This window comes from Ochotona princeps, chromosome 13 (assembly GCF_030435755.1).
Source record: "Ochotona princeps isolate mOchPri1 chromosome 13, mOchPri1.hap1, whole genome shotgun sequence".
Classification (NCBI taxonomy): domain Eukaryota; kingdom Metazoa; phylum Chordata; class Mammalia; order Lagomorpha; family Ochotonidae; genus Ochotona; species Ochotona princeps.
Window position 1 is genome coordinate 29,542,534 of NC_080844.1, and position 26,784 is coordinate 29,569,317.

Genomic DNA, 26,784 nt, shown 5'->3' on the forward strand with positions numbered 1-26,784 from the left:
AAAAAGAATTGGTTACTTAGTATAAAGAAAAGCTCTTGTATCATGAATGACTTTAAAAAAGACCCTTTCTGATGAGAATGAAGATTCAATGTCTTGTACTCACTTCAGCAGCACATAAACTAAAAATGGAACAATACAGAGATTAGCATGACTCCTGCACAAGGATGACAAGCAAATCCATGAAGCATTCCAAATTTTTTGCAACCATTTCTCTCTCATCTCTAAAGTGGTTGTCCCCTGGTGAAGTGCAACACTAATATGGCTGTATGGCTGAGGGGTTGTTTTGCTCATCTTCTTAGGAAATGGCTATTTCTTGTTTCAATTTACAGGCTTTTGGTGTCAAATCTAATCATTTTTGCTGTGATTTTTACCTTTTCACACTTCCTAGTCATTTGTATCTTTTTCAATAAGTTTTTGTGGTTCATTAATTGAGCATCCATAAGAGACTTTTTGATTGCTTGTAAGCACCTGAGTTTGTAAATGTCCCTTTCAACACTGTTTTTGTTACGTCTCATGGCTAGTGATGTTCTTATTTTTACTGTCATTTCTTCAGCGTCACATGGGTCATGCAGTAGCATCAATTTGTACAAGAAGGTTTTTGATTTTCTTTTTCATCACTCTAGCAACACACTGGTATTTTTGTGGCATATTCTTTAACTTCATGTTGATGCAAATCTTCTGCTTTCCCCCATGTTGTGGATTGTGTTCACTGGCTCTGTATTTAAGCTGATGTATAGTACAAATGTAGCAGACACTGATGTTCAGATGCAGAGACATAGTGCAGTATGCCTCTCTGTATCCAGACCAAAGATGGATTCCCAGTGACGCTGCTGAGTATACCCTGACAGTAGGATGCTAGACTCTCTGACATTGTCCATGCCTACAACGTCAGGAAACACTTCAAAAGTGACATGATGGACTTATGATCACTCATGTGGGACCACTCATTGTAATAGTAGAGGGGAATCAACTAGGGGGTTAGGGAGTGAACTTCAGGAGGGGGATGGGAAATCCCCGAGCCTATGCAACTATATCATAAAACAATAATAACACATAATTTTAAATAATTCAATATCTTAATTTTAGAGTTCTGATTAACCTTATGCTCAAACTTCAAATAAAAAGTAGAAACTGCTGTGTCCTAATAGAAGTTACTGGTTTGTTAGCTGTTACAAAAATTGCTTTGAGCATGAAAAGCCTAAAGCTAGTACATTTAGAAGCCTTTATTAATATTTATGAGTATGACACAATGTCTTGTTGCAACAGGAAAGAAGATAATAGGTTAATGAATAAATAGGATAATAGGTTAATAATAGGATAAATCAGGGGGAAGAGACCGAAATCATGGCTAGTCAGAATATTTTTTTCTGTGAAATGTTTCTAGCAATACTTGTTAATCCCTTCTCATATTAAGAAAATGTACTAACTTGGAAATTTGTAAAATATGAGAAATATATTTGAAATTCTGTTTTATAAACCTTATAATTTCACAAAAATATTTTTGGTTGAAATTGTATAATTTACAAAGCAAATGATACAGCTTGCATTTTGTCTTATTTTGGTTATCATGAACATTGAAACCAGTGAGTACATGAAGATGTTAAGCCTTTTCTTCCTTCAGTTCTATACAAAAATAGCAACTATCATTTGCATGATATATAATAGTTTACAAATTGCTGTTGCATACTTACTTACTTGATTTTACATCTCAAATTCAAAGATGCTTTAAATAGCAGGTTAAAAATGTAGGCATTAGCAGAAAAAAAAAAAAGACACCAATTTGGCCAAATTAACATTCCATTCTGTCTTAGACAAAAATCGCCCAATTCTTAGCAATGGTTATTCTCAGACATCTCTTTTGGGGAAACCTACATGTAAACTAAGTTCCAGCAACATTCTCCTTTTCATATCAAATTCTTTGTTTCTATGTGAATCCTTTCTTTTTAAAATATCAGTCTGTGAATAGAACATATTAAATATATAAGACATTCTTTCTCCTCATTTCAGTTAAAATTGTTCTTAAAATTTTAGCAATTCTATAAGGCACATACATAAAATGGATGGTCCAATTTAATCTATACAATTTAAATATCATTCCATTCTTCATATTGTATTAATTTGCAAATATTTAGAATTAGCTACTCTGAGTCCTGCCATGAACTCCAAAACAAAGTTTGACAATTCTGATGAACCACCAGTTGGAAAATGCCTTTCCCATTTGCAATTATATCATATCTAAGACATCAACATTTTGCATAAATGTTCATGCTATTGTTTATATTTACTTTGATCTTCTAACACTGTTTATTGTATTTTAGAGCTTTTGAAATACTGATGTATCTATGGTGTAAGATTTGGATAGAGCCTTGTTTTCAAACTGGCTTATGGGAAGTTTAGTTAGTGGCACATTAAGTTGGAGTTAGTAGAATCTGTTTATATAGTTAACAATCATCTCAAAGTTTTACATAGCAATAGTTTCCAAAAATGCTGTAGTTTCCACATGTGTGACAATTCACTCAACCATGTAGCACATTCATTTCCCAAATGCCTAGGATCCAAGAACATAGTCCAGGTCTCCCTGTGAATGACAAAGTCCCAAGTACTTGAGCCTTTCCCTGTTGCCTCTCAGGGTGCACATTAGCAGGAGGCTGGGGTTAGCAGTTGAGCTGGGCTTCAAATCCAGATGTTTGATATGGTAGGCAAGTGTCCCAAATGGCATGTTCATCCAGTAAAGCAAATGCCCACTGCAATAAAACAATTTCAGTATTGTATTTTCAAATTGTATGGCCCTTCGCAAAGATCTGGAAAGGGCCCTGGTGAGTAGTGCCGAAAATCTAGTTTCATTGACTTACAGTGGTCATGCTACTCACCCTGGCTCCTCAGAATAAAAGTAAGTGCAGTTGGATGACCCCTATGTGATTCCATGGCTTCCTATACTGTGATCACTTATTTAGAAAATCCTTACCGTATTATATTTAGTGCACTGAACTACTAAGACTTCAAGATCTATTTCTACCACATGTGAGAAACTTACATGGGGTTCCTGATTCCTGACTTTGGCCTGGTCCAGTCCCAAAGTGAACCAGTGACTGGATGATCTCTCCTCCTACCTCTCCTCTGTCACACTGCCTTTCAAATTCACAGAGAATTAAATAATAAATAAATACTTTTAAAATTGTAAAATTTTAATTTTGCAACTTTAGCACAGCTCATAACTGGATTTCTGAACCTACAGAGTTTACTGCAGTTAAATTAAACTCTTCCTTGTAAAGATCAGTCCAGAAAGGCCTGGAACATTGCTAAAGGAGATAATGTTGTAAAGTGGTAGATCTAGACTTTGAAGTCTTAGTAGTTCAGTGCACTAAATATAATACAGTAAGGATTTTCTAAATAAATGATCACAGTATAGAAAGTCATGGGATGAGCTGTGTGCATTTTTATGAGATGCAGGTCAAGTTTCTTAATTGTTAGCATAATTTATAATCATTCAGCTTTTTCTAAGGCTTACTTGAAAAAGGAGTTACAGAGAGAGTGAAAGACGGAGATTGTGCATCCTCTGGCTCACCCACAAGGCGGCTGCAACAGCCATGGTTGGATCAGGCTAAAGCTGGGAGTGTCAAACAGGTCTCTCATGTTGGTGGCAAGTGCCCAAATACATAAGCCACCTTTTACTGATTTCCCAGGCTCATCAGTAAGAGGCTGGATCTGATGCTCAGCAGCAGGGACATAAACTGTTACTCCTATAGATGTCAGCATTGCAGACTGGGGCTTAACCTACTGCACCACAATGCTAGTTCCAATTTATAATCATTTCTAGAGGACAATTCATTATTTTGTTTTAGCTCCATATTATTAACATTTTAGCAGATATAGTGGCACATTAAGTATAGCTCTTTCAATTTGTGACAATTTGTACTGTTTTATTTGGATTGCATTTCATCTGCAACATTCAACTCTAAGTTTTTTAAAACAAAAGTGTCTATAAGATGTGTGTATGTATATCAGAGTGTCTATTTCTTTTTGAAAGCATAAAAAGATCAAGAAGAATGAGAACTACATGCTAATTATACCGAAAGCCTTTTAAAGAAGCACACATTTCTAAACTAATGGACTCAAGCATACAAAATTATTCCACTGGGAAAACTCACATGCATGAGACTGATTTGGTTTTCTTAAGTTAATTTGTCTCAAGACGAGGGAAATCTGAATTCATTTTAACTAATTAATATAATTTGAGTTTTCTGTTACCTTGCTACTTTGATTTGATCATGAGTGTGTCCAAAACCCTGTAACCTACACTATCTTTGTAAAATGCTACCTTAAATTCTAAGACAAGAGGAATGCTACAAGCCATCCTAGAAAACAGCATTAAGACTTTCCTGTTTGTCAAATGTTACAATCTAAGTTGCTGTTCTCTTACCTTGGAGCTACTTTTCTAGGACCTCTTTTCAAAAATATGTATCAAGAAGGGACTGACATTGTAGTGCAATTATGCTGCTGCCTGGCTCCCAGGTAGCATTTTCATGTGGACGCTGGTTCAAAAGTCAGCTGCTCCACTTCTGACCCAGCTCCCTGTCAATGCACCCCGGAAGACAATAGAACATGGCCCTAGCACATGTGTCTCTGCCAGTTATGCAGAGACCTGCATGGAGTTCCAGAGTCCTGGATTTGGCCTAACACAGCCACAGCTATGGTGACCATTTGGGGAGTCAATCAACAGGTGGAAAATCTCTTTCTCTTTCTTTCTTTCTCTCTCTCTCTCTCTCTTTCTCTCTTTCTCTCTTTCTCTCTTTCTCTCTCTCCCCCTTCCTCCCTGCTCTCTGTCTCTGTCTCTCTCTCTTTCTGTCTCTTTTGGTCTCCCTCTGTATCTCTGCTTTTCAAATAAATAAGTCTTTCATTTTGAAAAAGTATAAAGACGACAAAATATAAGTATGCTTCCAATGATCAATAGGGGAGGTCACATAAAAACCATACTTCAAGTCAGAGATCTAAAATTGTGAATGGGCTACTTTCTAACTCTTAGCATACAGTATTTTCCCTATATTAATATAGACAAATTTATCAACTTTTCTTTAACAACTAACAGCTTTTCTATCTGCCTTGGGAAATCCTCTTCCGTCCCAGGGTCATGTGAATACAGACCTATGTTTTTAAAAATCATACATATTATGGAAAGAATATGATGTAAAGGTTTATGTGTTACATCATGAGATCTTGATAGCATGTCCACAGTGTATAATAACAAAAAAGCAAAACCTTCTTATCTGTAACTTCAAAATTGCTTCTTCAGTTACAATATTCTTATTCTTACAGATTTGTAAGGAATGCAGCAAATATTTAACTAGAGATAACCTACACTGTTATATAACACTAGATATTTCCTGATATTTAACCACCATTTTGTACCTCTTAGACCATCTTCAACTCATTCCCCACAGTCCTTGGCCTCTCATAACAATGATTTCATTCTCTCCAAGATCAAGCATTTTTAGGTTCCACATACAAAAGAAGACATGCGGCACCTGTGTTTTGAAATGTCCTAGTATTTCAGATGTTTCTGTTATTTATTCAGATCTTTAAATACAAAGAATTTATCTATGTAAGTTTTGATAATTACAACCATTCAAAAAATATTTTCAGGATAACATTTCATAAGAATTCATTCATTCATTCTTTCACCAGCTGTCTACAAAATGTGGGTCTGAATGTTGGCCCTTTATTCTTTTTGCTCTATACCACCAAGTAGGCTTCAATCCTTTTAACCATGGCTGTTACATACCACCCAGTTTAAAGATCATTTTCCTTAATAGAAAAGGCAAAAGCAAAGCCAGAGTAAATGGTTCTGTGATTTTTCTCTCCGGCATCTGATTTCTCACCATTAGGCCTAACTAGTTGAGCTTATCCCTTCCTTGTACTCCTCTGATATGAAAAGAGGACCTAATGGCTTGTTTCAGGAGCGTAATTTGAAAACTACTACAAACACATCAAACTAAACTGAAAAGCTCAAATCCTAGCCACAGAAATGTACGAACAATACTATTAATCGCTCTGGCTAATTTACAAAGAGTAAGGTTACAGGAAAGGCGATAAAATGCTCAGCTGAACCAATTAAAAGATCAATGGTGACATAATTATATAAAAGCAAATGTTCTGACCTTTAATTAATAATTCTGTATGCTACACTACATACAATGGCTTACAAGGTCAGTTGCACTCATTTTGCAAAATCAGAATTAAAGACGGACCAAAGAAATGGATGGTTTGCAACAAAGGCAGCACAATGACAACATGAGCCTTTAATAGCCTTCAGAATCCAGAATGGCTATGAAAATCCTCCTATGCCTACATCCACCTGTTCTTCCCCAACGAATATGCACAAAAGGTTAACAAAGTGACAGTTTACTTCTCTCTCATGAAGTAATCCCTTTGCCACTTCACTGTGAACTTTCAGATTCACCTGGCATTTTCAAGTATTTCCCCCGCCTCGGGTTTTTGAAAGGCTACAATTGCTATGCTAGTATTAATCTAACTAGCTTCTACAGAGACCTGGAGACACAATTCAGTGATAACAGTATCCGTAAATACAAAAAAATCTCCATTCAAAAAAAACTAGTTCCAATTAACCAGTGGAACGTTAAAGTAGTATGCAGGAGAGTCCATCATGTTGGCACTCCAGAATATACACACTGTTGATGTGATATACTTACAAAGACAACAGAAAACAAAAAGAATTTTTCACTTGTACTAAAAATATTCACAAAACTATGTTTGAGGTTTACATCTACACCAATAATATTCAGTGCCAGTGCTGTGGTGTAGTTGGTATCCCATATAGACTGTGGTTCGAGTACCAGCTGCTCCACTTCCGATTCATCTCCTTGCTAATTTCCTAGGTAAGAAGGGAAAGCTGACCCAAATGTTTGAGCCCCATGCCTACATGGGAGATCTAGAAGTTCTTGGCACTTGGCTTCAGCCTTGAAAAGCCCTTACTATTGTAAACATTCAAGGGGTGAACAAGTAGATGGAAGAGCTCTCTCTCTCTGCCTACCTTTCAATTGACGAACAGTTCACTGAGAGTAATATCTTCAAAAACACTTTATACTGATTGCAGTAAAAATACAGAAAATAAAGGGAGGAAAATTTAGTCAGTAGTTTGCTGAGATCACAAGGCCAAGAAAGAGAGGAAATAGTGATTCCTTTGTACAGAATAAAGCTCAAGACATTCATTAAGGAACTCTGATTTAAAGTCAAAGTAATATTGTTGAGAGAACTTTACCGCAGAAACTTCTTCACAAGCATTAAATCAGCTAGAATTATTAATCTCGTTTTACAGAATAAGGAACCAAAAATATTAACCAATTTATCCAAGGCCATATAGCTGGTGGGTGAGAGAAGACACATGATAAACAGTAAATTTCTTTAGAAGATGAGAGACTGAGATACTCTTCACTGAGTGTTGAATGGAAAAAGAAGAGAAACTTTGAATGCTGCCTGCATTCTATGCTGTGCCACATACCTGTTAATCTGTTGCAAGCATTGGCCATCCAATATGTTATCAGCTTCCAGGCAAATGTGTCTATTAATTGGTATGGTAATGTATTAGCATGGGCTATTCATAAATCACTATGTCTTAGGAGGGTAAAATCATTCCTTACCCGGCCCATAAACTGTCAAGCTTGCATATTCTCCCTAACACCTGTAGTAGCCACATTTTAAAAAGAAAGAAGGGGAAAAATTTTATTTAAGTGAATTAATGACTATAAAATTGATATAATATGTTTTAAACAGTATAATATAGAGGCAGCAATATCAAGACAGAGAATTGAACCTGAAGGTATCAAAAGGAAAAAGGTTAGAGAAAATATGGCTGGGTGGTAAAAACTAGTTTAATATTTAGTACCAGCATGTGATACAGAGATCAATGAAGGGGGAAAAACTAGTTTAATATTTCATTACACTACCTTGAGATGCAGAGATCAATGAAGTAATCAGTAATATGAATGTGATTCCTTACATCTCATTGATCATTACAAGGATGTAGAAACAGCTGTGTAATTGGGAAATGCAGCTAAGCTCCGCAGAGAGAAAAATATACTAGAAATCATTTGCTTAGCTCATTCATACAAATTCTTTCTGCCAGGAATGGTGGAAATGATGACAACAATCCAAGGAAATTCTGTTACAACTATGTAACACAGATTGATAGGTAAAACAATAATTTGAGTTTTCACGTTATTTTCAGTGTCATTTTCTCATTCTTTAGTTAATTGAATATCAACTAAGCAATAAACACTGTTTGTTGCCGTACTGCAAAATGAAAACCTTTCACTAAAGTCAGAAGGACACTTTTTGGATTATTTTCATTTTATTTGAAAGGCAGAGTCACGTGGAAAGGAAACCTCCATCTGCTGGTTTACTTACACAACACTTACAGCAGCTGGAGTAGGGCTAGGCAGAAGCCAAAAGCCCAGAGCTCAGTGTAGGTCCTCAACATGGGTTAGCCAGTTTCAAGCAATTGAGTCATCATCAGCTGCCTCCCACGGTGTGTTCACAAAAAGCTGAACTGGAACTCGAGTAGCCAGGACTAGCTAGATACTGTGATAAAGTATGCGGGAATCCCAAGCAGTGAATTAGTCTTTGCACCAGTGTTGACCTGAGGAAGTCTTTCTTAGTACAATCTCTACTCTGAAAATAAAGGTAATCCCTAAACATAAACCTTAGTATGCATGGAATCACCTGGTGGATTGGTAGATATCAAAACAAAAATTTTAATTATGTTATAAGTTAAAACAATTAACAGCATTAAAGTATGACAATGAAGTGATTTCCAATTTCATTCAATTCCATTATCACTATTTCATTGGTGGAACAATTAAGAAGCAACAAAAATGCATTATCCCTACTAGAACTAAATTAGATAAGCTATTAGATAAATGAGAAGATCCTTACAGAATTGTAGAGGTTGTCGATTGTCAAAAATAATCTCAGTTTTGAAGCATAAAAAGAAGTTTTGAAAAGGAATGCTGGACCATTAACACAAGGCTTATTTTTTCAGTGCTATGGATCAAAGAGAAAATCATCTTAGTACTCTTCACTGGAACTGAACTATTAGCTAATGATGAATGAACTCTGAGTCAATTTCATGACCTTTATGAGGATATTATTGGATACAAGTACTATGCTAAGGAAAAGGCCAATAGTAGCTATACTGGTGTGTTAGCTGCCACACAGACTACCTCAGCCTGAGTGAGTAAAAGGACAGAAACTGGTCTTCTCACAGTTCTGGAGTATACAAATCTGAAATTAAAGTGTTGACAATGTTTTTTGTTTGTTTGTTTGTTTCTGAGGCCTTTTTCTTTGGCTTACAGTTGATTGTCTTTTCCCTGTGTCTTGTTTTTATCTAGTGATACAAGAGTAACATGCACACTAATGACATAATTATTACTTAATTTTCCCTTTGCAGACCCCATTCCAGATGCAAGGGTACCTTTAACAGTTCTTGGAAAAGGTACTTTATGAATTTAAAAAATCTGCATCAAAAGAACCATTTTAATTCAATTTGTCTGTAGTCAAAAGTAACCAAGTAGAATATTTTAAGTAAGGATTGGAGTTTTGATAAATTTTGGAAGGACAGAATTTAGCATAAAATAAAACATCTGTGTTTTGCACCATTTTCAGAATAGTTGTTAAAAATAAACAAATAAATAAATAAATATTCAAAATTTTGAGAGAACACAGAAAAAGAGCAGATGACCAGATGGTTCAATAAAATTTAAGGGAAAATGTGGCTTTTTCAGAAAAAGAATTATTGGTGAGCTGAGAATGGCAAAAAAGGGAACAACTTGATTTGCAGAGTGTTATCAGAAGTTTTTTCTTTTAACCATCATAAAATACTTTACTGGCATGACGTAGTACATACTTAAGATGATAAAGATGATTTGTAGATAAAAGTAAAAACAATCATTTTTTTTTCAATTTCCCATGCAAGCATCATCCAGCATATCATTTGGATTTGTGGATATTTTCCAAAAGAAATCTATCAGAGGGATAATTGGAATTTTAACAATCACATACCTGAAGAAAATATTGAAAGCATAGCTAATAAAAAAACAATCATAATTGGATCATCCTTACAGATGATCTATTTTAGAAATAAAACACTTCCATAGCAATTTGTTCTGGCAGTCAGTTCTAAACTTAGATGTCATAATACTACTTTAAACTCAGTATGGCAAGAAAGCATAAATAAATAAAAAAAAACAGCCAAACAAACAAAATGACTGTGAGATTTTAAGCTATTATCACTAAACAAGATCTATGTTTGACTGTCCATCAGTGCTCAGTCATGGACACCAAAAGTGTAGAAAAAGGACAGGATTTTCATGATGACCTTTCCAAAGATGCGATATAATATTCTCTTCTACCATCATTTAGGTTAGTGCGATAAAATATTAGAAACATATTTAGAATCTCATGTTTGTACCACTTGTTAGCAGAAGAATTTAAGTTCAACAAATTACCAAGTCAAATTTAAAATATCAGATTTTTACATCAGGAAATAAAGATCTTGGCACATAAATCTTTAGCACTGAAAGAAATTAGCTTCATCTTTTACATTTGTGAAAGGTGCAGAGTGATCACTCCATGTAATTATATCATTAGTGAAGTCCTGATTTAGAAAGAGCACTAAACTGAAAAGAAAATCACTTTGTCTAGCTATGCTTAATCTTTGCAGTTTGCCAAGAATTGTGGTGTTACACACACTCTGGCTTTGCTTTACAGCCTGAAAGGGGTGGCTCTGAAGTGTAAATAGAGTAAACTCTTCACTCCATCACTTTGGAGGTTACTTCTATAGGCATTAAATGTGTGTTTATTTAGGAAAAACAGATTTAATTAAGCAAATGTTTCTTAGGCATCTGTGGTATACCAAACACTGTATAAAGCACTGCAACAATATCAAACCCAAATCTGTACAAATTCCAGGTACTAGGTTGCTTCTCTTTCTTCAACTCCACTACTCTGATTTTTGTTGTTGTTTTTTTATCACTCTACAAGTATTTAATTTTATTTCAGGAGTTGGTGATTGAAACAGTAGTTAAAAAAAAAAAAAAAACACTTGGGACACGGGCATCTCTATTGGAAGTACCTGGTCCAAGCACCAGAATTTCAGTTCTAGCCTAGCTTTGTGCTGCTGCTGCACAGCCTGGGAAGTAGTAGATGATGGTTAAGTACATGTATCCCTGCAAGTCATGTGGGAGGGGCAGGCTGAAGTTCCTGGCTCTAGTCCGCTTCTATCGTGGGTATCTGCAAACAGGTGGCAAATAATAAAATAAAAATATGCAAAAGAAGAATCAAATAGCTTTTTTTTTCAGAGATTCACTAAATTCTAAAAGAAGAATCTCATTTAATCAAATTCAATATGGGCCCATATTTTTTTATTTTATTGCAAGTTAAAATGATTCATTTATACCTGCATAAGAAACCAAAGAGTTATAGAGCAAGATATTTGATCTTTTATTACTTATTTGATTCAACACCTGAATCAGAAAGATTTTAAAGTCTAGGCTTGATGTTCAAGCACTACTTTATTCAGGAAGGTTGCACATGAACAAATTCAGAATCATTACCTCCTTATTTTGACATTAAAAAAATATGTGAAAAGTAACCTACATGGACAATTTTTAATAGGGATAACAGACTGCCCCAACTATAGGACATGTCTAAAAGTAACATTATTATTTATGGTTCCTAAGGATTTGAGCAACTGACGAATTGAGACCACTTATGATAAATACAACTATACTAGCTCAATTCAAGTGGAAAAACAAAGGAGAAAATATCTAATAAACTCCTAAAGTTCTTAGGATAAATGGTTCTATGCACATTAATAGTTGTGCTTCTAAAAGAAATGGAAATTTAAACATCCATATAGCAGTGGCAGGCATTTGGCCTAGTGGTTTCAATGACTCTTCACATGTGTGTATCCATATCTAGTTCCTGGGTTCAATACCTGCTCCTGCTATTGCGGACCCTGGGAAGCAATGTTAAAGCATCACCCACATGGAGATCTTGACTTTGTTTCTGGTCAGCAGCTTTGGCTTCAGCCCAGATCAGGCCATTTTCAGCATTTGGATGAGTGAACCAAAATACAGGAATACACACTTCTGGGTTCTTCACTCCCAGTTCTTATGCCTCTCAAATAAACCAACGAAAAAAATTAATTCCATGCACTAAAACAAAACGTAACACAATTTAATACTTTTTTATAACCCTATAGTATTGATGCCACAGAATTATAAATTTACTTAAATATTGCAGCATAAATATGTATCCTTCTTTAATAAAATGCCCCTAATTTATGTAGCCATCACATATTGTTCTGCTGAACATAACAGATGAAAGCCATGTTAGACTGTAACTTACCCTTTACATTAAGTAAGCTACCACTGTTTGTTCCAACATAAGTTTTTGTTTTTTTTTCTTACGTTTCAAGTTTGGTAATTTCAAAGGTCAAAAACATTTGGTAGAATTTTACGTAATTAGATTTTATGACTCAATTCAAGAAGAAAGAATTGAGTCACAAGATTAAACATCTCTGCCTCCATCAAATTTCCTATGTAGCTAGGCTAAAAATATTTCATGCAATCTATTATTGAAACAAAAAATACATAAATCACCATCAAAATGGTGAATGCAGATTTATAAGAAGATATTGAATGTTGGCACAGGAATTTAATGTTGCTGTAATATATCAAATTATGTAAATGTGTGAAAAGCACATATTTTTCATTCCTTCCATGACAATTTTTCCACATATAATGTTAGATCTGTATCCAAATAGTACATTTTGTCTGTTTCATGAAGCTCCCTGAAGTTGATTAAATTGAAAGGGTTATAAGGAGTTGTGTCCCAGTGAGTCTGGATGTCACTGAAAATTTTAAAATCAATATATTACAATTAAGTGTTAGATTTTTGGTAATGTTAAGCATATCTTTTTTCCAGTTTAGAATTTCAATAATCACACTCTGCAATTAACAAGTGACACTTATTGCATTTGCATTATGGAAGCCTGAAATCTCGAAGCAACTGATTTACTACAAGAAAACCTAGGAGAAAAGAAACATTTGCAAACTTATCCATAAATGAATGTCAATTCCTCCTAATTATGAATTTTAAAAGTTGTAATGGGAAGTCACATTAAAAGCTAATTGTTACTATATATTTTTAATTCGTATGGAAATAGACTAGACAATATTATAGTGGACATGGCCTAGATTTTTCACATTATTTGAACTGTCATGGAAGTCCATATAATGAGGAAGTACATGCCAAAATATATGAAACGTGATCATCAATTCAAGTTGTAATAAAAAATGAATAAAACAAATGTGCATGGTTTTAAAAACTGACTGTCAGGCGGTTGCTTTGCTGATAGAAAGCGAAGCTTGGTGATTTTCCTATCTGCATCTATTTCACCACAAAGTAACTGTCAGGTGACAGTATGTGTTCCTTCACTGGACTAGAGATCCCTTGTCCGTTGGCCCTCTAAGTCAATTGGGTCTTATGCACCACTGTATCTCTTCCATGAACAGGAATAGGTACTTGCTTTAAGGACATTCACTGTCATATAACTAGCAAAACTACCATAGGATGGTAACATAAAATATCATGTAAAACTTGTTATGCTCCTATGAAAAACAGTCAGTTTTATCTTTGAGATTTTCATATGTCCAAGGTAAGAATATTCTAATAACTGAAGAAGAGATTGTTATTATTTTGATGCCCTCTGGCTCCTAATTCAATAGAAGGAGAATGTTTGTCATACAGATCTACTTATCATAAGGCAAATACTTTTCATCAAAATCCTTTGTTAAGGAAAAATGATTAAGTACTGAGCGAGATTACTGATACAACCTCAACTATACTTCTAGTAACAAGTTTCAGAAAGCCAAGATATAGTAAAGCTTCATGGTATGATTATATTCTTTATTGTTCTGTACATTTCAGCTTTACGGATGCTTGATATATTACACAATAAAAATACTTGGAAAATTCTACTGATTTTTCACCCATTCATAAAATTAGGGTGAAAGACATCATGAAATCTCACAACGTATTGTACCATGAGTCTGACCCTGGATGATAATGCTTAACATATTTTCACACTCACAAAGCATTTTCTTAAAATGTATGCCAAGATTTAGGATCATATTTTTGTTTGTGAGTTTCAAGTACCATCATAGGTTGACCCGTGTTGGTCTCCCTGTCCCTCTGGGAACACACACAGTGGCATGCATACCACCTGCCTTTGTATCTTGATATTTGCTTCTCTGCTTTGCTATGTATCTTTACTAGCTATGCTTAAGCTGAGAACATAATTTAATAAAATATAAGAATATACAAATCTAACAACATAGACAATATTCACCAAAGTTTGTTCTGAAATATTTTATGAAGAATAACACTGAAGTCTCACAGGTACTACTTAGCCTCATCCAACTCCCTCCCCCTAGAGTTTAATCATTGTTAAGAAACTGAAATGTATGGGGTTTATGGCATCCTTCCGTCTAAAATGCTCAAAAATGTGTTCATCTATATACAACACTGCTTTAAAAAAATCTGTACATCCTTTATACACATGAAAAAGGCTTGTCTTAATGCTATGTTTGCCACCAGTTATTGACTTTTGTATTAACAGAAACAAGTCAATAAAGTCTGTATAAAGCTTTTTGTATATGTACATAGGCTTCTTCAAAAGCAGAATCTATGCTCCCTCCACAAAAAAATCTCATATTGTTATTTTGCTATAAACAGGGATAATAATTTAATAATTTACATTCTTAGAAACACTAGATCAATTCTTCATTAAGTATATCTTTTCCAATAATTTATATTGTCAGATTTTTTTTGATGCCTGATAATTAAAAATGCAAAAGTATTCATATAATTTTTCACTTATTTTCGGTATAGTGCACTATTAGTACAAGTATAACAAGGTGTTGTTTAAAGAAATTTGTCATTTCCAGACTTCTAAAATTTTAAAAATGCTTGCTAATAATTGTTATAAAGAATGGTTGCTTTCTAATCAGTCTTCTAGCATACTGCATACACTATTCAATAGATTTAAAACATATCATCTCATTCAACTTTCACAATTCTGCAGAATTTAAACTTTAAAAAGGTAAAAGGTTTTTGTTTGTTTTGTTTTGACTGTTCTATCTCTTGGACTTACAATAGTCCTATATACACTTGGTGCTTATCAAATAGTTTTTTCATATTTTTAAAGTTTATGTTTAGTAGGTAAATATCTCACACTACTCAACACGTAAAGAAAACAGCATACTGGTTTATATTTATATAGTTGCTGTATTTTATTATCCAAGTAATACTGATTAAAAATATTTACAAACCCGGGCCCAGTCCAGTAGCCTAGTGGCTAGGGTCCTTGCCTTGCATGTGTGGGATCCCATCTGGGTGCCAGTTCTAATCCCAGCTGCCCCACTTCCCATCCAGCTCCCTGCTTGTGGCCTGGAAAAGCAGTCGAGGATGGCCCAAGGCCTAGGGACCCTGCATCTGGGTGGGAGACCTGGTGGAGACTCCCGGCTCCTGGCTTCGGATCAGCATGGCTCAGCCATTGCAGCCACTTGGGGAGTGAATCAGCAGACAGAAGATTTCCTCTGTCTCTCCTCCTCTCTGTATATATGACTTTCCAATTAAAAATTAATAAATCTTAAAAACATTTACAAACCTACTTTTAAGTCCACAGTTTAGCACTCTTATTTATATGGCTTTAAAAGTTATAGCACCAGATTTTTAAATTAAGGATTGGAGAAAAGGATTCTATTCAAAGCAATACCTGATATATTATATACACGTCTTTCTCTGTACTTTAAATACATTACTTTCTAAAGGATGCTTTAATGGGAAGCTAGATAGGAAGAACAGAATAACTAGACTTGAACAGGCATTGCAAGCAGGAATTTTACCTGCTTCATGACAACACTTGACCCCTAGACCCCTAGACCTCCCAGGCAACTACACTTATGCGTTCTTATGCAGTACATCCCCAGTCCCTCCACCTGCCCAGCCCTGGTAATTACCACGCTAGTCATTGCTTCCACATGTTGGACTTTTTTTAGGATAATGAATCTTTGCTGCATTTTTCAAATACAAGTAAAAGGTACATAACTCTGGCTCTGAAGGCAGGTATGTAAGCGAAGGTTTTTTACCAGTTTGCTAAAGTTTCCTCATGCTCTCAAAGTCACTAAATCTGTAACATACACTGGTGAAATCCGAAAGATGGCTTTGCTCGTTCATAGATTGTATCTGCCTCCACATGAGTTTCTACCACAATGCTATTTTCTAAGGTCAGGTAGAATAACTTCAGGGAGTAAATATGTAAGCTTCATGTTCTCATGTGCCTAAAAACACTTCAGTGGCTAATGGATGCTCTGGACATTTTTTTCTATGAAAGAGTTATTTTTATTTATTTCCAGGTAGCATAGAGTTAGAGAGAGAGAGAGAGAGAGAGAGAGAGAGAGAGAGAGAGAGAGAGAGAAAGGGAGAGAGAGTTCTTTCATCTTTTAGTTCACTGCTCAAATAGTTGTAACAGCTGTAGTGGGGCCAGACCAAATCCTGAGCCAGAGAGTTCTTCCAGGTCTCCCACGTCGAGTGTAGGGGTCCAAGCAGTTAAGTCCTCTGCAGCTTTCCCAGGCATATTATCAGTGAGCTACATTGGAAGCAGTGCAGCTGGGACTCGAATCCATACACATATGGGATGCTGGCACTGCAGGTGGCAGCTAGTACACAATGCCACATGGCTGCCCCATGACCTGGACTTTCTTAACCTCTGCAAGTATGTCTCAGACTCATTGGTTAGTGAGAATATTGTGGCAAAGAGAAACTTTGCTTTTAATCCTTCATATAATTTATAAAATGTCACAAAGGATTCACTATATTAAGAACTTTCAGTGAACCAAATAGCACCACTTTATTGTGTGTGCTTAAAGTTGGGACACTGCCCTGAAATAATTAAACACAAATGAAATTAAAAGAATCTGATTCAGTTTCTGTGTTGTCAATATAGCTATTACAAACAGTGTGGTTTATTATCTTCATACTTCACTGATGCTCTTTTAAAAATTCCTTTTTGAAATGTATAGTTTATCATTCAGATCCCTTGTAAACACATATCTGATGATTTTAGAAATAACTTATTATATAGTTATAGAAAGCTAAAATGCAAATCTTTATTGTTATTTATTTTATCAGCATTATTAATAATTATTCTTGCTCTACCTTAATGGTATAGTAAAAATTTTCAAGCTTACTGATTTTGGCAGTCACAGTAGAAATTTTCACTTATAACTTTCCTTAAGATGTAAGATCTAATTTTTCAACAACAGTCCTGCAGTATACCTATTGTTCATTCAAATGAGAGTGTCTTGAGCAAACTCTAGTGTTAGCACATGAAATAATGTGTGATCAATTCCAGTTCACATGCCCAAACTACTCCTCAGTCATGTAAGTACAGGCAGTAATTCAAAATGCAATTACCAAAGCAGCAATAATGGATGACTCTGGGGGAGTCCATTCAGTCATTTCTGAATGCATGTTTTCTCCCAGTCTTTCACCATGACTTACGTACAACTGGGTGTACAATTTCTCTATAGTTCCCACAGTGATCACTGAGCCATATTCTATCCTACACAAATGAAATCACTGAGGACCCAGAGATAAAAACTTCGAAGCTTTGAACCACAATGACCATTTCTTGATTTTTAGCCAATAGCATAAAGGATCCTCACTGCAAGTATTCCCAGGACTATCATGATGAGAAGTACATCCATTATTTTTGTTTGTTGTTTTTGATAAATGAAAACCTATGTTATTCAGTCAGAGTTAGGTCCAATAATCCAGCTGGCTGTTACCTTCCTTTTGTTTTTATTTTACATGTGTCAGTTGTGTGTTTTCCTTCTCTGGAACTAGAGCAGAAAAAAACGAGGCAATATCTGGTTTATACTACATTTGTTTTACTTTCCATCTAAAAGCCATTAAAAGCTACACCACATACGTTTACAAAACATGAATTGTAGCATCTGGAGTTACTGTTCTAAAAACTGATATAGCTTATGATACTGCTAGTTGAAATTTTAGATGACTTATCTTTGCCTATAAACATCTGGGGATCTCTACAACGTCAGACATTAATTTTTTTTGAGCTTAGCACCAATCTATACACAACCTATGCTCTGGTATACTGAAAAACATGCAGTCATACAAGCCCTCCATGCACTTTCCTGTATTTCTCCCATTTTATGAGATGCTTTTCTAGTCTCTCTAAGGTTCGACTCAGTTATTCATTTTAACAACTGTCTCTTTAAAAATGCCTCCTTCAACACTCTGACACTCCAAAAGTATTAGTTGCACAACAGTTTGTATGACTGTTTATATTCCTTTTGGAATCAGGATTTATATACAATAATCAGTTCTGATAAAATCTGTGAATTTTCCTTCTTTATATTCTCTTCCATTCCCTAGCACATTGCCTTATACAGAGTAGACATGCAGTTCACTTTTATCAACATTCTTTTTTTTCAGGACACAATTTAAAATAATCAAAATTAAATGTATTTGTATGAAAGTGCTAAAATATTTGAAGTCTTTAACGAATTAAAATTTCAACTAGGTACATATAGAAGAATTAGGCAAAAGTGTATTGTATGCTATAGGAAACTAGTTATGATTACATTAAATAATTCATCTTTAAATAGGTAATTTTTTAAAAAGACTTATATTTATTTTATTTGAATATCAGAGTTACAGAGGAAAGGAAGACAGACAGAGAGAGAGAGAGATAGAGAGAGAGAGAGAGAAAGAGAGAGAAGGAGAGAGGAGAGCTTCCATTTGCTGATTATTCACTCTCCAATGGCCACAGTGGACAACTCGGAGCTAGGCTCATGCTGGGAGCCAGCAATTTCATCTGGGTCTCCCACGTGGACAGCACAGACACAAATATTTGGGCCATCCTATGCTGCCTTCTTCCCAGGCCAGAAGCAGGGAGTTGCATCTGGAGTTGAGTATCCAGGACTTAAATCAGAGTTCATATGGGAGACTAACATCACAGGTGGTGGTTTCATTTGCTATGCCACAATGCTGTTCCCTGCATTTGTTATAGTTTACCTCAACTCTTACTCCATAAATATAATTTTAATAGTGCTTACTTTGCTTGTGTTATTTTGATGTTTTGACCTTAACATTATATATTTATTTAAAATCAATTTATAAAGTGTAACTGGAAATTTGTTTATTTTTATTTTCCTTGGTGAGATGATTTAGATTACAACTTCACAGAAGTCAAAGATTATGCCAACCATAATGTCTTTAAGGAAGAAGCCTTTGCTGGTAAATTTTTGTTGTCAGTATCAAAATTATCTTTATGTTCACAGTAATGAATAATGCTGGAGATTATTTTTTATAGTTGAAAGGTATTTTAAAATATTATTTCCAAGAGTGAGCACATTTAATAAAAACATTATGTAAACCCTGACATAAACCCTGTAAAATGCAAGTTGAATTGGAATTTAAAGAGAAATTAATAATTGCATTAATTTTGTAAACATCTAATAAGAGACTTCCAGAAAAACCATGGAAACAGAAGTTCAATTAGCAAAATTTTCTGGCGACACAGGCTACTGATGGTGGTTCAAGTTTAGTAGTAACATTGTATATACCAAAATTGGACATATTTGGAATTCCATTTGTGGAATAAAGGAGATTTCAACTGCTTGTCAACATTATAATGCACTGAAAGTCAACAGGATGTTATTTTCAAAGTAAGAACGCTTTCAGAAATAGGATAATAACAATGCTAGCTTTAATCATTAAGTGGTCAACCTCTGTTTCAGAAATTACTAAACCAAAGTGTCTTCTTCCATTCCACCCATACTGCTCTGCATCCAACAATCTCTAGTGCTGCAGTTTGGTTTCAAGTTATTTATTCTGGTTTTACCTTTTATTCAATCTCCAATACATTTCACAGCTTTGGCACTTGAAATTATGCATGGAGTATTTAATAAGAAATTAAAGATTACATCGTCACAAGTCCTAACATTTAACCTCTTAGAGATTCTTGAATATTTCTCACAATTCAAATCATTCCACCATTTTTGTGTCAAAAGTAGTAAGTCACACAAGTCAACTGAAGGAAGAGTTCACAATGCTTATACAAGTATTAAGTATAATCACTATCTCAACTCTATATCCTAGAGATCACCATAGAGCCCTCTGGAGCTCCCTACTGGAGCCCTCTGGCAGCCTGGTAAGACAGTTTCTCAAGCCTCATCATTCAGGTGTATCCTCTGTTTATAGACATGACAGGCCCTGACATGGTCAAAGGATCTCTATGTCTCCCTCTCTCTCTGTAGCAATGTACTTTAAAGTAACAGTTTTTTTAAAATTTTATTTTAAAGAATTTTTCTACCTGCTTTAAGGAGCCAATGACATGATTCCAGAGTAACAATTTATAAAGCACTTCTAGGACAACTTAATTTCAAAGAATTTTCATTTCTTTCCCCCTTTCTGACTTTTGGAAATGGGTTTGTAATTAATTTATATGCAGAATTTTATAGTGATTGGTAGACTAGGTTATGGGGTTATACTGCAAATTTTCAAGAAATAATTGCTGGTATTTGTATTTGGCGTTCTCCATTCATAGAAGAAAATAATTAATACAAAAATTTCTGAAAATAGGTATTTGATTTCTATGTCATGAGAAATTTGTTAATGATATAACTATAAAATTTGGAAATCATTAGATAGTCTTATACTTAGAAATGCAGCAGATAATACAAATATTTGATATTAGAGATACTTGCTTCTTAAGAATTTCTAGTTAATGGATATTTAACCACCTTTGAATGAATATAAGCAAATCTTTTGATAGATGTGATTTCTACTTGTGTCAGTAGACTACAAAATAATTGTTTAAAATGCAATTACATTTTCATACTCTTTTAGATTTTAGTTTTTATTTATATTTTAATGTGGAGAATTATCTGGTTAGAATTCACAAGTTTTTACAACTGAATTATGAGAAAATGAAAATCATTTCAGGACACTAATTTTTTAATTCTTATCAAAAACATAAAAATTAATATTATTATTGACTACTGTGGGGAAAAGTCCAAGCCAAAGATGAGATGCTTACAAAAACATTGAAATCATATTTTTCTTAGGTAATGCAAAATGCAGATACCATATGAAGCAACCTGTCAGTTTTAAAACCTGGAAGCAGATGAACCAGAAGTATGTGAATATAAACAACACTACATTTTGAAAGATCATTCTAGAAAAGGACCAGAGAAGTCATTTGCTGCTGAACACACCTGCAACTTTTTCTAAGAAAATACATACTACATACAACATGTCAGATTGTGACAGCCCATCTCAGTTATTTGGACCAAGATTAGTCATCTGAAAGATGGCAACCCTTTATTGGGTGGCTTATGATCTTTGAGATAGGACTTCTTATCTACCAAAAAAAAAAATGCATACAGCCAAATAGAGTCTTGCACACTTTTTTGGCTGGAAACATTCTGAAAGATGCTGTCATCTGTCGAAACTGATAATGAAAAATTATAAGGTCTATGATGAATCCCTGGAGCCCAATTAAAAGTACACATTGTAACTTGTTATGGAGAAGCAGATGTCACTCAATGTTTTGAGTAAACATGCTTGATTGTTGGTTTAATGGCTCATGTTGTTTGTGCAGTAGGTATAGCAAGGGTTTAATCATAAAGGCTGAATTATGAGTGCCCAGGCTATTGGAGATCTGCTAAAACCCGTTTATACCAGCTTATGGAAACTGTATACATTTCTTAACAACTCAGAATACAGTAAGATCACATTGGTAGCTTGAAACCTGTCACCGTGGGAGTATTTATACCACAGAAATCGGTAAGTGTGACCAAATGGGATTGCTACTCCCTCTGTGACATCCACCCTCAGTCAGCTGTTAATCATTTATTACTCATCATTAAAATCTCATTTCCTTTCGCCAAGGAAGGGAACCTCAAACATCATGTGGTAAAGGTTTCCTTCTTGACATACATGAGAAATCTGAATGCTACCTTCTCTTCCTCATTTCAGTGGTACTGAGTAACATTCTGAGAAGGAGCCATGAAGCAAGACCTTTACATTGATCAATGCACACAGGCATGGCTGCTTTGGAACCGAAGAGCCAACTAAAACCAAAGCCTGGCATTTAACAAATAAATTACTGAAGACTGTCTCAGTGTAAGATTTGATTGAACTCACATTGTAAAGTATATACTAAGAAGATAGCAAACAGAGCAAAATATAGTAAGCACAGCATTGCATTCAAAAATTAAAATTATAAACTAAATGCTAACAAATACAAATAAATTTTGAAGAATATACAATAATGAAGAAATATGTACCACAAAATTTAAAAAAATCAAATTATTTATATACATTTGTATATATACATATATGTATAGGAAAATGTTCATGTATATGGTATGATATAAATATTTTAATAGAAATTATATGGGGAGAAATACTGATGGAAAATAATATATGCATAACTATTGAGTTATTAATATTTTACCTACAATTCCTAAATATTCTCAAACTTTGCAACTATATGAAAATTAAACAATTTAAAAATGATTAGCAGATACTGCATTTTCATTAATACAGCATAAAAATACAACTGTCCTTGAGAAATTCATGGAAAATACATTTGATTAAAAAAACTATCCACAGATTGCAAGTTATTTTTGCACCAATATACACATACTTTAATTCCATTTTCAGAAAATTCCTTTGAAGTTTCTTTATAGACTAGATTTCTGCAACTATTATTAAGATTACTGTATAGTTATATGAAAGTAGTTGAACTCAACAGTTTAGACTGAAGAAACTTTCTAAAAGTTAGAAATTGCATGTAAAAAAAAAACAGAGTGAACTATCACATGCCGAGAAAATCCTTCCCTCATAGAAAATGTAAGAAAAGTCTGTATTTTAAGAAGAGGCTTACTTCTAAGAGAATAAAAAACACTAAAAAGTGGTTAGTAATTTTCTGCTACAATAGTAATTCTTCTGACCATTTGGGTCTAGGAAAGTATTTTCACAATTCTGAGGGATGCCATTTTAGTCTGTGATGAGAGAATCATGTGGGCTTCACACAGAATCTCAAGCCAGTCTATTACTGAAATAGTTTGGTGGTTAGCCTGGTATCTTTAGTTCTTCAGATCAGTGCCATTAAATACATGTAGTACAGCTGAATTACCACATTGTTGCATCCCCAATCTGCGAAAGCATTTTCCAGTTATCATACATTATTCACTCCTAAGTGAACTCAAGTTTATCTGAAAATGAAGCTTAGGAGAACCAAGACAAACAAATGTACTGAGGAGAGAAAACCCTGATTTGTTAGAAAATTCTAGGATTTCCTTTTAATAGAAAGTTCTTCTCAAGGAAGTGTAACATTTCAGATTGTAAAAATTATAAGGCATGAAGTTCATGGTTCTAGTTTACAGGACTGATGTTATATCTGTCACTATTCATAAGTAACAGTTGTTTGTAGAAAGCCCATCAACAAAAATGCTGCTAACATTGCATAAAACCAATTATAGCATTATTCTACTTTAACAAATTGCAAGAGCAAATACACAAGCTAAACGATCAAAAACATACCGGAGACAGCCAGGAAGTCATCAATACTCGTAATGTCATCCACAGCTTCAGTAAGGACATGTATGTGATTCTCCCACGTGCGCTTGTACATTTCCATGGTATTTTTTACCACCTGACTTTTGGGTCTTGAGGCCAAAGCAAGTGCAGCATTAATAATCTGCAAAAATGCAAAATTCATGCAAACTAATTTGCTTGGGAATTCTTATCGTGCAGATAACAGATGTTATATTTTTAAAGATTAGATACATTCATCCTTTACTACAAGAAAAAATAGTAAAATTCCATATGTTAAGTCCTCTTTGCTTCTAATAATAATTTAGCTTTGTTTTGGTAATAAATAATTGCAAGTTTACTGATTGCCTTTGCACTGAGATGCAAGAAACACAACGATAGCTGTCTTTCAGGAACTTAAGTACTACTCACCAGAAATGGCAACCTAACATTGTATCTTAATTCAGAATATAAGAAATGCTGTAAGAACAAATAGTAGCCAATATTTTAGAATTTTATCAATTGATATGATATTCATATATTTATTATTTCTTGTTTGTTTTTCATTTTCTTTTTTTGAGACACAGACAGAAGTGAGTAATTCTTCATTTCCGGTATACTCAAGTGCCTACAAGAGTAAACATTGGTCATTTTTGAAGCATGGAACATGGAATCCAGTTGTGTTTTCCCACATGCATGACAGGGATTTAGGCATGTGAGCCACGACCAGCTGCTGCCCCCCCTAGTGTGCATTAGCAGGAAACTGGGATCTGGAGTAGAGCAAGGACTGGGAACACAGGCAACTCAGTACAGAACAAAAATGGCCAAGTGACAGCTTAACTGTTGCAATTCATGCCAGCTCTGTTTCATATTTCCAACATACATGAAGTATCATTTAGGTACCAAGCAATGTGAATTTTTACAAATATGAAATGAAGACACAAGCAGAAACGGCCATCTTATAGGTGTTTATACATCAGCCAGAGATGGCAGATAATTAGTAAGAAAAATACAGTGTCTGTGAGATGATTTAACTAGGAGAAAGAACAGAGAAGGGAGATAAGAAGTGGAGTGGTGAGAGGGTAGGAATGTCTTATTTTACAAAGCCCTCCCACTGAAGGAAATTATGAATAAAATCATTATTGCCCAAAAACTTGGGGAACAAAGAGTGACGAGTTTCCAGAGAGGACAAAAAGGGAAAATTTAGGGAGAACAGTAAACAATCTCCTTTAGAGATTAGGAATGCAAAAGTAACCAGCATGAATCCTGCACTGCCTGTTCAGGACTCCAGCCTGATTTGGAAGACACTAGAGAGTCATGCTGATTTCTTAAACAATTGGCTCAGACCTCCACTTAGGAAAAACTGATTTGTTAGACAAACATGGGAGGGTTAGACAAACCACAAGACGCTACAGAAACGAGCAAAAGCTTGAACTACCTTCATGGCAGTAATGCTAACTGCAGAAGGATGGTGCCAAAAACGCATTAACAAACCTGTGGAAAACCATGTTTAAGAACACAGAAACACTCAAGTGGTACAATGATAGTACTCTGCAGAGTTTCAAATAACATCATTTCTACATTTAAAATGCACAAACATGCTATAAATAAAAATTAAAGAACTACATGCAATTACTAGTGATCTTTTCAGGGTGGCAGAATTTCTATTGTTCTCCTTTTGGGGATGTGTGTATGTATATTTAGGCATTCCAAGGTGAATGATTTAGTTGTATACTCAGTAAATTAAGTTATTCTTCAAACACAGATGATTACTTAAGCTTCCCTACAAGTAATGGAAATGAGTATAGCATAGCTTTATTTTTTAAAAGATTCATTTATTCATTCAAAAAGTAGAATCAAAGAGAGTGGGGGAAGAGACAGAGAAGTCTTCCATGTGATGGTTTACTTCCCAAATGGCAGTAAATAGCCAGAGCGGGGGCAGGTAAAACCACGACCTCCTCCAGGTCTCTCATGTGGGTGTGGGGCCCAAGCACTCGGACCATCCTTATCAGCCTGGAGTTGGATCAGAAGTAGAGAGCAGGTATTCACATATGAGAAGCTGGCACCGCAGGCAACAGTTTTCCTGCATACCACAGTGCTGGCCCCTACCGTATTACCTTAAAAAGTACAAATCACAGATTGGAAAGACTAGTTAGTGTTAGAGGCAGATGTGTCCAGTTATTTTGAAGACAGTAATAAAGAGTATTGCAGAGTTTGACTTTTAAAAATACATATTTTCATTTTATTTGAAATTCAGAGAGACAGAGTTAGACAGACAGGTGGAGAGAGAGAGTTCTTACATCCATTGGTTCACTCCCCAAATGCCAGCAACAGCCAGGGCAAGGCTAGGCAGAAATTGGGAGCCAATAACTTCATCAACATCTTCCATATAAGTAACAGGACCCAATCCTGGCTCCTGGATTTGGATCAGCTCAGGTTTGGCCATTACAGACACTTGGAGAGTGAATTGGTACATGGAAGATCTTTCTCTCTGTAGATCTGCCTTTCCAATAAAAATAAATGCATCTTTTTTAAAAAAGGAAGAAATGTCTAGGTGATGTTATTGATGAATCACTGTAAAATACAATAGTAAGTGCCAAAACATAGTGGGTTATCATAAGCAAAAGCACAGGATGCCTTAGAACTTGTTGGAGAGGTACTCTCAGCTTTATAAGCGGAGATATTCCAAAGGATTCACATCTGAAAAATAAGCAGAACTAGCAAATTACAAATGGTGATACCCTTTTATGGAAAGACAATAATGTGCATGGCCCCAGCAGTGAGGCAGGATCTAACCTCCCTTCCTGCGAAATGTTCAGCAGACAGGAGACAGTAAAACACTCAAGAAAATCAAAGAATTCAGGGGAAATGTATAGAAAAGACAACTTTGTGCAAAGAACCAACACAAAGATGAGGGATGGAATCACTAGAGAAGAAAGTAAAATATTAACATATCAAAGGTAAAAAGATAAAGATGAATTTTTTTCATAAGGCTATGGAAGGGCCAAGAACAAGGATGAATAAAAACACCTTTGAATTTGGAAAACCCAAGTCATTGGTATAGCAGAATGT

The 26,784-nt window shown here is 34.9% G+C and overlaps 1 protein-coding gene and 1 non-coding gene across 2 annotated transcripts in view; one reads left to right on the forward strand and one right to left on the reverse strand.

Annotated features, from left to right (window-relative positions):
- The window catches only part of CTNNA3 (catenin alpha 3), a 1,173,927-nt gene that overhangs the window by 360,537 nt on the left and 786,606 nt on the right, over window positions 1-26,784 (reverse strand). Inside the window, exon 11 of the mRNA XM_058671693.1 lies at window positions 23,722-23,878. Coding sequence (XP_058527676.1) covers window positions 23,722-23,878 — 157 coding nt within the window. The remainder of the gene's footprint in view (window positions 1-23,721; window positions 23,879-26,784) is intronic.
- LOC118759461 (U6 spliceosomal RNA) lies at window positions 96-199 on the forward strand. The gene has a single exon (XR_004996197.1). It is a non-coding gene; the product is annotated as a U6 spliceosomal RNA (small nuclear RNA).